Genomic DNA, 15007 nt, shown 5'->3' with positions numbered 1-15007 from the left:
CTCACGCTACACCCAGGGCACTTGGTCAGCGGAGAAAGCAAGTCACAGCATCAACTGGCTAGGACTTTGAGCAGCCTGTCTCGCTTTCCTTCACTTCATCCAGCCTTTCCTTTTCAGCCACACCCTGATTTGCACTGACAACTCAACAACGAGGACATACTTCGTCAGGCGGGCAGAACACAACATCTCGTTCAGAACAGCAGAACACCTCAGCGGGGAGTCCCATACCACGGCGGACTGGCCTGATCAACAGCAGATTTTCCCATGGGATTGGACTTTATACCCGCAGATATTTGCCAACATACAGCAGAGATATGGTCGACTAGCGATAAATCTCTTCGCGACAGAACAGAACCACCAGCTGCCTTGCTTCTTCTCAACATACTGGGCTCTGGGAGTGGAGGCAGTAGACGCTTCCTCACAACATTGGCTGAGGGGCCTTCTTTATGCCTTCCCAATTATGCATCTCTTAGGTTGCACCTTGCAGAAGGTGAGGGAGGAAAGGGCTCACCTGGTGGCCACAGAGACCATGGTTCCTGAAACTTCTCAATCTCTCAGTGGCAGAACCAAGGAGACTACCCCACAGGCCGGATCCCCTATCCCAGGGACCACTATGACATCCAGGCCCAGAAGGGTGGAGCCTGACGGTGTGGCTCTTGAGTGGAGAACCCTGAGGAGGCCAGGCCTTATTCCAGTGGTCATCGTTGTCATTATCTCCACATGTAGACCTTCCAGGACAAGGTTGTACTAGGCTACCTGGAAGACATTTGCCAGATGATGCCAAACCAGGGGAATCCACCCCTCCAGAGCCAACGTCCCGCATATCCTTGAATCCCCACACTAGGGCCTCCAATTAGGTCTGAAGGGTGTTATGCCAAGGAGACAGGCATCAGCCATCTTGCCGTTTTTCTCCCAGTCACTTCCGGTTAGCCGTGTGGCAGCAACCTTCTGATCCAGCGTTTCTTCAGGGGGGTGGGGGCCTCACAGCCTCCAATCACTGACTGTTTCCCTCCATGGGACCTACAAAGGTCCTACACGTCCTACAGGACCTTTGAACCACTAGATACCATCCCACTTCAGCTCCTGACCTCCAGACCTACAAGGGCCTGTTCCTCATTGCCATCATGTCGTCCAGGCGCATCTCGGAGCTGGGCACCCTTTTCCATTGCACGCCAACTCTGCATTTGCCATGGTGACTTGGCAGTCCTCAGGACGGTACCCTCCTTCATTCCAAGGGTCAACATGATCTTCCATAGGGAACAGGAGCCAGTCTTACTGTCTTTTTGCCCCAGACCAGTACACCTGAGGGAGAAAGAGCTGCACTGCCTAGACATCACTAGAGCACTCAGGACGTGCGTAGATAGAACAGGAGACTTGAGAACCACGGAGGCAATGTTTATATCTGTACACTCCAAGTCTCTGGGCAAAAAGGCCTCAACACCGACCTTAGCACGCTGGCTAAGGACTTGCATCCGGATGGTCTACGAGGCCAGCGGCCTTATGCCGCCACAGGGCAAAACAGTCCATTCCACTACAGCAGCCTCCGCCACGGCGGCCTTCACTACCAATTCCTCCCTGAGAGATATCTGCAGAGCAGCAAATTGGTTATCTCCTTCGACTTTCATTAGACACCTTAAGATAGACCGCTGTGCCTTGGCCGAGGCCACCTTCAGGAGAAGGGTACTGCAGCAAGCAGTTTCCACCTATTAGTTGGCTTGTCCCAACCCACCCAGCTGGGACGGCTTTGGTATGTCCCACGTGGTGGACTGGCATCCAGGGAAAATGAACCATTGGTTCTCACCTGAAAGGTGATTTTACTGGATGCCAGTCCATCACGGCCCACCTGGTTCAGTTTATTGGGGCATAGCCACTAATTCGTTCTAAGGATAAAGATCCACATTAGGAGGGGAAGGAGGATCTGCCAGAGCGGCAGACTGAAAGTTTTCATATGTATATAATAGATACCTAGGTCTAAGTTAGCACTGTATGACTAAGTTTAGCACTGTTGCTTCCCTTTGTGTTTCCCCACAATCATTCACACTTAACAATCATAATCACAAGTAGACTCAAGTTATGTTAGGACATTGCTGGCCGCGATATTGTCCTTTCTGAGGCCTGTGGCGGGGCCGCTGTCGCTTTTTCCCTCTCCTGCAGGTCTGCACACAGGTCCTTCCAGTAACACATCTTGGTGGACAACGTCCAAAAATGAACTGGGGCCGGCAAGCCAGCAACGCCTAACTACTTCCTCAAGCTGTAAGCTTCACTGCATTTCCTGTCCTTGAACTCCAGATGGCAGACTATTACCCACGTGATGGACTGGCATCCAGTAAAATCACCTTTCAGGTGAGAACGAATGGTTCATTATCACCAGTCACCACAGCTGTATTGGTGGGAGTTGTAGTCCAATACATTTGGGGGGCACCTGGTTGGTGAAGGTTGTTCTAAGCTACATTTCCCAGGAATGCTAAGTACATAAAGGTAGTCGGTTAAATGCCAGCAGACACTTAAATGTGGCCTGTGCGAAATCTTGGATTGAGAATCTCTTAAACATTGTCCTGAAATCTATTAATGAACTTTGCCTTTATTTTTCATTAGGGAGAAAATGGCACCTTGTGACTTTAGAAGAGTGTCCAACATTAGCCTGGAAAAAATAAAACAAGATCAAAAGCTGATAGAGGAGAACGAAAAGCTGAAAGAGGAGAAAGAAGCTTTCAAAGTGAAGAACCAGAATCTTCTCCATCAGTGTGAAGAATTGCAGTTAACAGTGAAGAAGCTTACTTGTGATCTGGAGGTATGGTGAACAGAATGATTCTGCATCCTGGAGCTATTTTCCTGGAAGCCCTGAAGTAGTGAGCTGGCTTCTCCGGCTGCTGATATAGTTGACATGCACAGGATTTTTTTCCTATGCTAGCTTGAAGAAGAAGTACTTCGATAAAGAAGTCTCCTCCCTCCATGGTTAGTCTCATTCATGCCTTCTGTGGTTACGCTGTTGCTTGTTTTCAGCAGACAAGAGGGTATGCAGCTGGCCGAACCTAGCAAGTGGGAAATTTGGGTGCCTGAGTGCAATCACCTTCATATCTATTCAGAAGTAAGCCCCACTGAATTCAGTGAACCTTCCTCTGGGATAGGTGTGTGTAGAATTACAGCCTGAAAGAGTAGAATTCCAGGGTGTTTCCAGTCTAATTGGAGATTGCTCTGCAAGAGTTAAGCTGCCCTCTGAATCTTTGGTTGAATGAAATTTTGATGGCAATTGTGCTACTCACCCGTTTTCCAGATTGCTTTCCCATATTCCATGCTAGTGAAATACAAGTGAATGAAGCAAAACTCTCTTGTGTGCGCGTCACAACTCGCACTCCCAACTGCAAATGTTGTTTGGTGTTTAGCAGAAATGGTTTAATACTAGAAGTCTCCTTTTCTTATCCAATTGCAGAAGGAGAAGAATGCTTACAAGGAAACACTTGAGTTTTTAGAAAACACTCTGCCTACGTATGTAGGAGCTACAGTGGGAAGCTTGGCTGCCAAGTTCGAGAAGCTGAAAGAAGCTAGGTATATTGTACATGTTTCTGAACTAAAACATCTTCTCCAGCAAGGAGTTTCTGTTGTGATGAACTCAAAGGATTAAGAAGTTTTTAAAAGTTCAAACCTTGATCTAGTGTTGTTTGAAGAAAAAATTCGCTCATTTGTCTTTTTAAAAAAAGGTATTTAAAATTTGTCCTTGTAATTCAGAGCCAGTATGGTGTAGTGGTTAAGGTGTTGGACTACGATCTGGGAGACCAGGGTTTGAATTCCCACACAGCCATGAAGCTTCCTGGGTGACCTTGGGCCAGTCACTGTCTCTCAGAGGAAGGCAATGGTAAACCCCTCTGAATACCGCTTACCATGAAAACCCTATTTATAGGGTCGCCATAAATTGGAATCAACTTGAAGGCAGTCCATCATAATCATCATCAATTCAGTAGAGCAGCAGCTTGTTGTCAGAGAATTCAAGGTTATGGTTGTCCTTTTTAGCTATTCTGTGGGTCAGGACTTGCTAGGTGATTAAAGGCATCTTATTTTTGGTTTGTACATATGACCTGACAACACCTGCCTTGATATTTAATCACTGACTGGATGTTATCTAAACTTCTTTGTACTCCTGAAGTTTACATCTTCACCTTGGTAAGAGTTTAGGTTTTACTTGCGTATTGTGCCCACAGGTAGGAGCAGGGGGGGAGGAATGGCATAGGAGAGAAGGCAGGCCACAACTTTATTGGGTACAGCTTATAAGTAGCAAGACAGACTTACAGGCAAGAATTCTATTTCTGTCACCTCCGCTTTCTGTCAGAAATGCATGTCCTGCCCTATCTGCTGGGTAAATATTACGAGATGGAAAGCAACAGTTACCTCCTAACAGCTTGAGGCATTCCCGTGACTGCTGCCCAGACTACTAGGGGCATGACAATGACCCTGCAGTGGATTGACTCATGTGGATTGGTCCCTCTTTAAGTGAGGGACTGGAGAGCCCACCCCATTTGCTTCTTAATTAAGGATCCGACTTCCGGTTCCGGCCTGGTCGCGGCAGGGTGAGCTTTGATATATGTCCAAGGAATTTTTTCTCATTATCTAAATTAACCCAGTTCCACAGTACTCTAAGAGGAATGTCTTTTATATCCTAACAAGCAACATTGAATTAGGGTTCACTGAAACTGTATTGTGGCGAAATGCCAATATTATTCATTGCCCTTGAAATGCTGAGAAGTAAACGGCTGGACTGATAAACAAAAAAACCCAAAAAACCTCTTATTTTATATTATGGTCCTAACAAGAAAAGAGAGGAAAGCTCTGGAATCTCCTCCTCCCTTTGAATGTTTATCTGAAAAAAAACTTAAAACAAAGAACCAGAGACGACCGAGAGTGCCTGATGCAAACACTTCTATAGAATTAAAGGGACAGCTAAAAATAACGAACTTTTATGCCACTTCATTACAGCAATTTAACGAAAGGGAAACATGGCAAGCTGCTACTACTCCTTTGGATTGGTCCCTCCCTATAAAGGCTTATTCTCATAATATAGGGAATGATTCTGCGATGTTGGATTTAGCCACAGAAATTGAGCTAGCAGGAAGGCAAAATCTAAATCACCCAAAGTCTTTAAATGACTGTATTGGTAATGGAACCCTGATGGCCTCTACAGACTCATTAGTTGGTAACCTCCCACATGATCCTACCTCTGTACTGCCGGGTTCCTTCTCGGAATCACATACCCGTCTAGCTAAATCTCCAGATATGAGTCCCTCCACTGACTCTTGCCTTGCTCGACCTTTGGATGAGACCAACAAACAAGTGTTAGTGATCGATCCCTCTCCTAGAGATATCTTATTAGGCTCGATTCTTACGATGGTGACGGACCTAGAGCATATTAAAACCTTTCTGAATGAATGTAATTCATTACTAACAACTCTAGTAGCTATATACCGTGCCACCCCGCCTCCACAACAGATAACAACACAGATGCATCTCTCAAACCATCTCATGGCCAAGAAGACCGTCTCCTTAAAAGCTAGGCAGATAAAGAAAAAGGGCCTGGCACTTCACAAAAAAAAGTCTAAAAATCTTAAAAACATCAAGTCACATAAATCTACCCAAAATAACAAGATGAATTTTAACAGACTATTTCAAATCTTGGAAAATTTAACGAAAAAGGACAGTAAGAATTCTAACCTGCGTCACAAGACACCTCTAAACAAGGGGTGTTCATCAAAAACTGTTGAGGCTGAAACAAGTCCTCTCCTCCCTGTTCATTTGAAGGAGAAGTATGATAACCCTGCTATAGTAAGTCCATCTCATCGCATTCCACATCAGGACCCATGGAGTGATGTTCTAGTAAATGTACAACCTCCCCAAAACACTTCACCTTCGCATCTACCACAACAATGGAATCTTGTGCTTAATAGAACAAAATTGGTCTTTGAAAACTATCCTAAGCCGTGCGGCTATATACATCCTACTCTTAGAAAATCTCACTTCATTTCTATTGTGAATAAGGCTATGTCAACGCACCTAAAGTCCAGCGATATTGTAAAGGTGGAATACCTCTGCTTTAACAACACTAGAGCTAGGGCGGTGGTCTCCTTTCCCCTTCCCGAGGTAACTAACAAGGTATGGTCCTACAGAGATAAACTGGCTGAGCTTGATATATTTACATCAAGACTTTTTGAGAATTTGGCGCCTTCCATGAGGTTAATTTCTCCTTGCTCTATCTCAAAAAATAATATGGTGCCTCCCTCTCATCCATACTATGATACGCTTATTGATTTGGATTCGCCAAAACATCAAAGTAATGATTTAAATTTCTCTAAGCTACCTGAACCCGTAACTCCAGCCAACGTTTCTAGATCTACAACCCGGTCACATCCAAATAATTTGAACAATTTGACCTCAAATTTTAATAAGTCTTTACCATCGGGATGGGATAATTTAATTCCACAAAATCAGTTACAAACCGTACCATCAAATGTTGGCATGAATGAGTTTTGGAATGCTAATCCTCCGGTGGAAGAGGAACAGGCCTTATTCCAGTCTTTCAGCTTTTTGCCTACGCTTGAAAGAGATAAAATGCTTGATAGACTGGTCCAACTCACCCTCCGCCTCTCTCTTATCCATGAGCAGCCAACGGGAAATCGGTTTAAAGCCAATGACATACCGACCGAGGAAAAGACTGATTCGAGTGTGCACCTTAAGGATGATCAGCCCTCCCTTAAAAATAGCCATTTAGTGGCTTCCCACAAACTTGCAACCACTAGAGAGATTCCCTCACCAAGGAAGATATCTTCGACACAATCTATGATCTGCAATACTTATGCTACCAACCGAACAGAATTACCAACCGTAAATTGACAGTTGTCAATACTCTCATGGAATATTATGGGCTGGGCAAATAAATTTAGGGAAGACGACCTATTCCTCTTTCTTCAGCAATATAAGATTATTTGTCTACAAGAAACATGGATGACTTCAGAAACACCCATCTTTTTAAACGGCTTCCGTTCCTTCATGCTTCCTGCAATCAAATCTAAGAGTAAGGGCAGAGGGAGCGGGGGTCTTTGTATTTTTATTTCTGTGAATCTAATGGTCGATATATACCCACTTGACACAAATTGTGAATACTGTGTGCAGGGCGTCTGGCTACATGGCTTAACGATGGAGACCTTATTGTCATAAATGTATATTTTCCCCCTACCATGGCGCGGAATTTAGCTCCAGGTAGTATTTGGGACAAATTTTCTGATTACTTAGCTCTCCTAGAATGTCACTACCCTTCCTCTAAGATAATAATATGTGGTGACTTCAACGCTAGGTTGGGATCTGGATGGTCTCATGGAACCGCATCTAATCATGGCGCCTGCCCCAGCATTTCCCCGAGGGACAGAGTTTCCCAAGATAAGATAAGGAATAAACAAGGCCTGCGACTCATAGAACTTGTCCATATGCACTGTTTAGAGTGCCTTCATGGTTCAAGCTTAGATCAATCAAATGGAACCTTCACATACTGCTCCCACCTAGGAGCCAGTGTGATAGATTTCACATTTGTGTCAAGTACACTTTTTTCACAGATCTATAAGTTTAAGGTATTGAATAGAATAGATAGCGACCACTTCCCCACCTTGACAGTTCTATCCCAATGCCATCCTTGATCCTCCCCGATTTCACCGTCTACTGAGGCGCTACAAGCAGCCACTCGTAGACTACGATGGTCTCCAACTCTTCAAACTACTATTGCAAAATTGTTTGAGAGTATAGTCATTCCATCCCTCATTAAGGGAAATAAGGGTGAGATGGACGCTTTACATTCTTATCAAAATATTATCTCTCTTTTTAAACCAGTGGTGAGTTCTGCAGGCCTTTCAAAAGCTATTCCTACGAATAATACGAGGTGGTTTGACTCCGAATGCAAAGTGGCTAAACGTCAATTAGCCAACTATGCTCGGAAAATAAGAAGAAACTCCTCCTCATTTAACTATCACCATCTTGCTTACCTTCGTTCTTCATATAGACTTCTTTTGAGACAAAAAAAGCTTAGTTATGCACGTGCACAATGGCAGCTACTTAACCAGGCCCTTTTGGAGGGCAACGAACGTCTGTTCTGGAACATAGTAACCAATGGAGCGCATGCGCCTAAATACCATGATTTCGCCCAAATATCTCCCTCCACGTGGCATGATCATTATACAAAACTTTACACTATAACGGCCACTTCCATCGCTTTGTGTCCATCTTTAAATCTGGCTGACCTTGTAAATTGGCCGCCTGTTACAACATCACATATCAGGACCCTCATTTCCCTATTAAAAAAGGGTAAAGCCCCGGGGGAGGATATGATCCCCCCAGAACTTTTCCTTAATTTCCCAGATTGGTGGACCCCTATTTTGACAAACTTGTTTACCTATATTAATACCACAGGCAATATGCCTGAGGGTTGGAAACAGAGTATTGTCGTACCCATCCACAAAAAAGGAGAGAGACAAGACCCCCAAAACTACCACCCTATCAGCCTTTTATTTATTTTTTACAATAATTTTTATTCAAATTTTCATAAAACATAGAAAACAAAATCATAAAACATTCAAAGACAAAAAACAAAACAAAACAAAAATGATTAAACAAAAAAAATAAAATGTTGACTTCCCATTTGTCACATATCAAATCAGTTATAGGTCTACAATATATAACAATCCTGTCTCTTAAATCATATTATAAAATCACTTTCCTCCAGTAGTTATCTTAATTAATCATCAAATCTCATAAACATTACTTTATTCTTTCCACAAAAAGTCAAAGAGAGGTTTCAATTCTTTAAGAAATATATCTATCAATTTTTCTCCAAATAAACATGTCAATTAATCCATCTCGTTAATAATTATAATAATCTTATTGTCATAACCATAGTCCAAATAAACATTTCGATTAATCCATCTCATCAGAATCTGTTAGGTCCAATAATTTCAATAGCCATTATTCCATTATCCCTATTAGTTCCATCTTCCATCTTCAATAGTCCTGTTAAGTCCAGTAATTTCAGTGTCCAATCTTCCATTATCAGTATTCCATAATAATCTTGCTGTTATAGCCATAGGCATATAATAAGAGTCTGATGGGAATTTCCTCTATCCCAAATATTTTCTTGCCATCCATTCTGAATAAGTTGCTGAAATACTGTTGTAAAGTCATATCTGTGTTCTTCTTTTTTACAAAATGCACTGGCTCATCTCTTAAGAGTTTTTCCATTGTCACATGGCTGCAGTTAATTCCATAGATTTTCTCTATATCAAGCTCCATCACATCATTCCAGTCCAGAAGATTATCCAAGCCATTGATAACTTTATCTCTAATATCTTCATTAATTTCTTCAGAGATAACGTTAAATTCCAAACAGTAGATTTTATTTCTAAAATCCATAAACTCCAGATCTTTTTCCAATTCCACATTTGTTCCAATCTCCAGGGCTTGTATCTTCCCTTTATTTTTTCTTTTCTCATCTCTGATCTCATTCTCCTCTCTCACAGGATCCCCTATTTCTTTAAACTCCTGCGTCATTTTGCTCAGTTCAATTTTCAGCTCCTTACTACCCTGTCGCAGGGTTTGTTTCGTTATCTCAATCTCATCCATTATTTTCTGAAACATAGTTACTTCCAGATTCTCAGCCACTTTCTTGATTGCCATTTTTAAAACCACGAAAACAAAGCAAAACAAAAATAAAGAAAAACCACTTCTTATTTCAGCAACAATTGGGTTAATATTCCAGGCTTGATGACATCACAGTATAAACAGAGCAACCTGCCTTATCTCTCTATGTTCAAGAATGCAAAACAAATTTAGTTCCCAGCATCAAAACAGTTAGTGGCGTCGTGAAGAAGCAGATTCGTCAAAATAAAATAGACCAAAAAGAGAATAGTCCCAGACAATATAATATTCCTTGGAATAGAAATCAGGAATAGAAATCCCTCTTCTGTGTATATCTTTAGAATGCACTTCCAGGACAGCTTTTTGCGACAGAAACAGAGATAAGCTGTTAATTTCGTGGATAACATAGAAGAGTTATAGCTCACCCAGAAGCTGTCCAAAGCCGATCAATCTGACAAATCTCCTTTTGCTACAACAATTTAAACCAAGTAAAAAAAATAATAGAAAGAAGGGTGCTTGCCTGTTAGTCCGTTCTCTCTTTAAAGAAAAGATAAACGTATCGCTTAAGCAGATAGAGCTTGTTCGAAAGTCCGTCCGGCATTGTTGGCTGGACCTTATCTCATAAATTAATGAAATCCAGTCCTCCCAACAAAAACAGGCTTTTGAGGTTGATCTCTACGTTTCTCCCTGCCCGGGAGAAATTTCATCAGTCAAAAAAAAAATGTTCTGACTGATTTATATCTGAATAAGCTTCTTTTGAGGCGGGAGCCCGTCCCAAAAGCAGGCACAAGCGAAGTCACCCTTCCCGGAAGTTCCCCTATCAGCCTTTTAGATGTAGGAGCTAAATTGTATAGTAGATTCCTTTTACTCAAGTTGGAAGAGTGGGAAACTGCTAACACAGTTATCTATCCAGAACAGGCGGATTTCCGAAAAGGGCAATCTGCCATCGATCATTGCGCCACTCTCTTCTTGGCCAAGCAATCGATCATGGGGCCCACTAAACATCTCTATGCCGCCTTTGTTGATCTGGCGGCTGCTTTTGATTCTATTGACAGAGACCGCCTGTGGGCCAAACTGGCCTCTACCAACATCGATAAACGTCTCCTACATCTGATTAGAGAGCTATACTCAAACAACACCCTTAGAATCAGGGTGGGCAATTTATTTTATTTTATTTATTTTATTTTATTTTATTTATATACCGCCCTAAGCTCGAAGGCTCTCTGGGCGGTGTACAAAAAGATAAAAAAACAAGCAATGTATAAATACAATAAATACAATAAATCAAGAAAACAAAACAAACAATAAAAGAACCAAACAACATCCAAAATACAAATAATGATGAAAATGCTATTAAAACACACTTTAAAATGCCTGGGAGTATAAAAAGGTTTTCACCTGGCGCCGAAAAGATAGTAGCGTCGGCCCCAGGCGCACCTCATCGGGGAGGCTGTTCCACAGTTCGGGGGTCACCACAGAAAAGGCCCTGGTTCTAGTCACCACCCTCCAAGCTTCTCGATGGGATGGCACTCGGAGGAGGGCCTTAGATGTTGAGCGCAGTGTCCGGGTAGGTTCATATTGGGAGAGGCGGTCCACCAGGTATTGCGGTCCCATGCCGTGTAGGGCTTTATAGGTCAAAACCAGCACTTTGAATCTAGCCCGGAAACAAACAGGAAGCCAGTGCAGACGCGCCAGAATAGGTGTTATATGAGCGGACCTTCTGGTCCGCGTCAGCAATCTGGCCGCTGCATTCTGGACTAGCTGTAGTTTCCGAACAGTCTTCAAGGGCAGCCCAACGTAGAGCGCATTGCAGTAGTCCAGTCTAGAAGTTACCAGAGCATGAACAACTGAGGCGAGGTCGTCACTGTCCAGATAGGGACGTAGCTGGGCTACCAGGCGAAAATGGTAGAAAGCATTCCGTGCCACCGAGGCCACCTGGGCCTCAAGTGACAAGGAAGGATCAAAAAGAACCCCCAAGCTACGCACCTGTTCCTTCAAGGGGAGTGTAACCCCATCAAGAACAGGATGAACATCCTCCATCTGGGCAGAGAAGGCACTCACCAACAGCGTCTCGGTCTTGTCTGGATTGAGCTTCAGTCTGTTAGCTCCCATCCAGTCCGTTATCGCGGCCAGACAGTGGTTTAGCACGTTAACAGCCTCACCTGAAGAGGATGAAAAGGAGAAATAGAGCTGCGTGTCATCAGCGTACTGATGGCAACACACCCCAAAACTCCTGATGACTGCACCCAGCGGCTTCATATAGATGTTGAAAAGCATGGGGGACAGTACCGATCCCTGCGGGACTCCACAATGGAGAGTCCAGGGCATCAAGCAATGTTCCCCAAGCACTACCTTCTGGTGGCGACCCACCATGTAGGAGCGGAGCCACTGCCAAGCAGTGCCCCCGACACCCAACTCCGCGAGTCTCCCCAGAAGGATACCATGGTCGATGGTATCAAACACCGCTGAGAGATCAAGGAGAATCAACAGAGTCACACTCCCCCTGTCCCTCTCCCGACAAAGGTCATCATACAGGGCGACCAAGGCTGTTTCGGTGCCAAAACCGGGCCTGAAACCGGATTGAAATGGATCAAGATAATCAGTGTCATCCAAGAGCCCCTGGAGCTGGCCGGCAACCACCCGTTCTAGCACCTTGCCCAGGAACGGAACATTCGCCACAGGTCTATAGTTGTTCAGGTTATCTGGGTCCAAAGAGGGTTTCTTCAGGAGCGGTCTCACAACCTCCTCTTTCAGGCAGTCAGGGACCACTCCCTCTCTCAGAGAGGCGTTTATTATCTTCTTGGCCCAGCCAGCGGTTCCGGTCCTGCCAGCTTTCACCAGCCAAGAGGGGCAAGGGTCCAGCACAGATGTGGTCGCCCGCACCAGTCCAAGGATCTTGTCGACATCCTCAAGCTGTACAGACTGAAACTCATCCAATAAACAAGGACAAGACCGTGTTCTGGATGCTTCATTAGATCCCACTGCCATAATATTGGAGTCTAAGTCCCGGCGAATGCATGCGATCTTATCCTGGAAGTGCCTCGCGAACTTATCACAGCGGGCTACAGATAAATCTATAATGTCCCGAGGGCCAGAATGTAAAAGCCCTCGAACGATTTTAAAGAGCTCCGCCGGGCGGGAGAGAGATGCCTTGATTGTGGCAGCAAAATATCTCTTTTTTGCTGCCCTCACCGCTACTACATACCGCTTAGAAGAGGCACTCACCAAGGCATAATTGCATTCGTCAGGAGTTCGCCTCCATCTGCGCTCAAGCCTCCTCCTCTCTTCCTTCATCACTCTCAGCTCCGAAGTATACCATGGAGCTGTATGAGCTCTACATAGGAGGGGGCGCATGGGAGCAATAAACTAACCGGACCTATATCGGCAAACAAGGGGGTAAAACAAGGCTGCCTTTTAGCTCCAGCCTTGTTTAATTTATATCTAAACGATATAGTTAATGAATTGGCAGGCCCAAAATTCTTTCCGCCCTCAATAGGATCTAGAAAGCTCTCTATACTGCTATACGCAGATGATATGACTCTCCTCTCTCTAACCCCCATTGGCTTAAGGAGGCTATTAGTAACTTTAGACGCATATTGTACAAAAGAATCCTTACAGGTAAATTATCAAAAAACAAAAATCATGGTTTTTGGGAAAAAATATTCTAAACACAAATGGACCATAGGGAACCACCCCATAGGTCAATGTTCTTTCAAGTATTTAGGTATCCATTTACAGGATACCTTGTCATGGAAAGAACAAATTGCTGCCCAAAAACTTACAGCTTTAAGATCAATCGGATCCATTCTTCGATTTTATAGGTCTTCGGGAGGCCACTTAGTGGCCCCTGCTTTAAAAGTCTTTCAGAATAAGGTCCTCCCCCAGATTATGTATGGGGCAGCTATCTGGGGTTGGTCGTTACCATCTTTCCCTCCCTTAGAAGGCATACAAAATAAATTCATTAAAGCGCTACTAAACCTTCCACCATCCATGCCGGCTGCTTTTTTAAGAGCTGAAGTGGGCCTTCCCCTGGTTAGCGCCCGGATTCACGAATCATTGCTAACATACTGGACTCTCTCAATAAATTCTTCTTCACAGATCTTGGCGAAGGCTTGTTCTAATGTGATTGGTAAGGATCATGATTGGAACTCAAAACTCCAGGCCATCCACTCACATTACCACATCCCTTTTCAGCCATCTCTACTATTGAGCAAAGCAAAAATTCAAGAACAGATAAAACGCTTTTGTGAGTGGATGGATAGGATGACAATAATTCTAAGTTTTTGTCCTGGTTTAGGCTGTATAAAGTAGACCATATAAGGGCGAACTATCTCTCGGTCCCTTTACCGACCCATCTACGTTTTGCTTTTTCAGCCTTAAGGTTTCAAACAATGCCAAGCGCTTTTCTATCTGGTCGCTACCTCCAGATCCCAAAGGAACAGCGACTATGTATTTGTCACTCTGGTAAACTAGAAGACCTCCCTCATTACTTATTAGATTGCCCTCTCTATGATCACCCAAGAATCAAGTTCCTTAATAGTTTAATTATCCATCAAGGACATGACAGTGCTGCTCAGATCATCCACTTCCTTTTAGCCGATACTAATTATTGGGTAACTTATTGGGTAGCTCACTTTGCCCTGGCGGCCCAAAAGCTCAGAACAAAGTTTTTGCTTGATTTGGAATCTAAAGAATCTTAAATATATATTCTTTGCTTTTTTAACCGTTTGTCTATATATTGTCTGTTTTATCCCTTTGCTTGTAGCTGATTTTAACTTTGTTATATTGTGTTTTACATATGTTGTGATGACCTATGGTCTGACAATAAACTCAGCTCTAGAATTAAGGATCCTGCCTGATGCCCCAGCACCAAATGTAAAACAGCAAAAGTTGCATCATAGAAACAAAGCCCCTTAAAGGGAAAGGATAGAGAAGGTACTCAGGTAATTGTTATGGGGAAGGCAAAAAACATAGGACTAGTGAGGCCAACTGTGATCTTGGGTGAAATTCCTTCCCAGCCCCATCAACCAGTGGCTAATGCTAAGTCCACAGCAGTCTGCAACATGGCTTAATGTGGTAGCACAGTGCGAAGAAAGTGACTAAGTAGGCAGGCTGGGAATACAATGGTCAGGTCCATTTAGGGGAGAGCTTACCTGCTCAGGTCAAGCTTTGCTCCTCCACCAAACCACCATCTGATTGGCTGAGAGGAGGAGAAGACTGGCTGAGGCAAGCCAAAGCTGGCCACTGTCAGCTGCCTGCCTCATACACAGTGCTCCCTCTCCCCTGCCTTCATCCTCATGTAGGGGCACCTAGTAAATGGGGACCCAGGACTCTGTGAATTAATGAA

The 15007-nt window shown here is 43.8% G+C and overlaps 1 protein-coding gene across 6 annotated transcripts in view; it reads left to right on the top strand.

The window, feature by feature from the left end:
• The window catches only part of STK31 (serine/threonine kinase 31), a 73744-nt gene that overhangs the window by 27009 nt on the left and 31728 nt on the right, over positions 1 to 15007 (top strand). For 5 of the 6 annotated variants that reach the window (XM_061585596.1, XM_061585595.1, XM_061585592.1 and 2 more), the window contains exons 8-9: positions 2596 to 2791; positions 3431 to 3546. The exons of the other annotated variant lie outside the window; for it this stretch is intronic. In XM_061585596.1, the coding sequence (XP_061441580.1) occupies positions 2596 to 2791; positions 3431 to 3546 (312 nt within the window). The remainder of the gene's footprint in view (positions 1 to 2595; positions 2792 to 3430; positions 3547 to 15007) is intronic. 6 annotated transcript variants of the gene reach the window in all.

This window comes from Rhineura floridana, chromosome 10 (assembly GCF_030035675.1).
Source record: "Rhineura floridana isolate rRhiFlo1 chromosome 10, rRhiFlo1.hap2, whole genome shotgun sequence".
In the NCBI taxonomy this organism is placed as follows: domain Eukaryota; kingdom Metazoa; phylum Chordata; class Lepidosauria; order Squamata; family Rhineuridae; genus Rhineura; species Rhineura floridana.
Note: the sequence above shows the minus strand (reverse complement) of the source record. Positions and strands in the feature narration are given on the sequence as shown.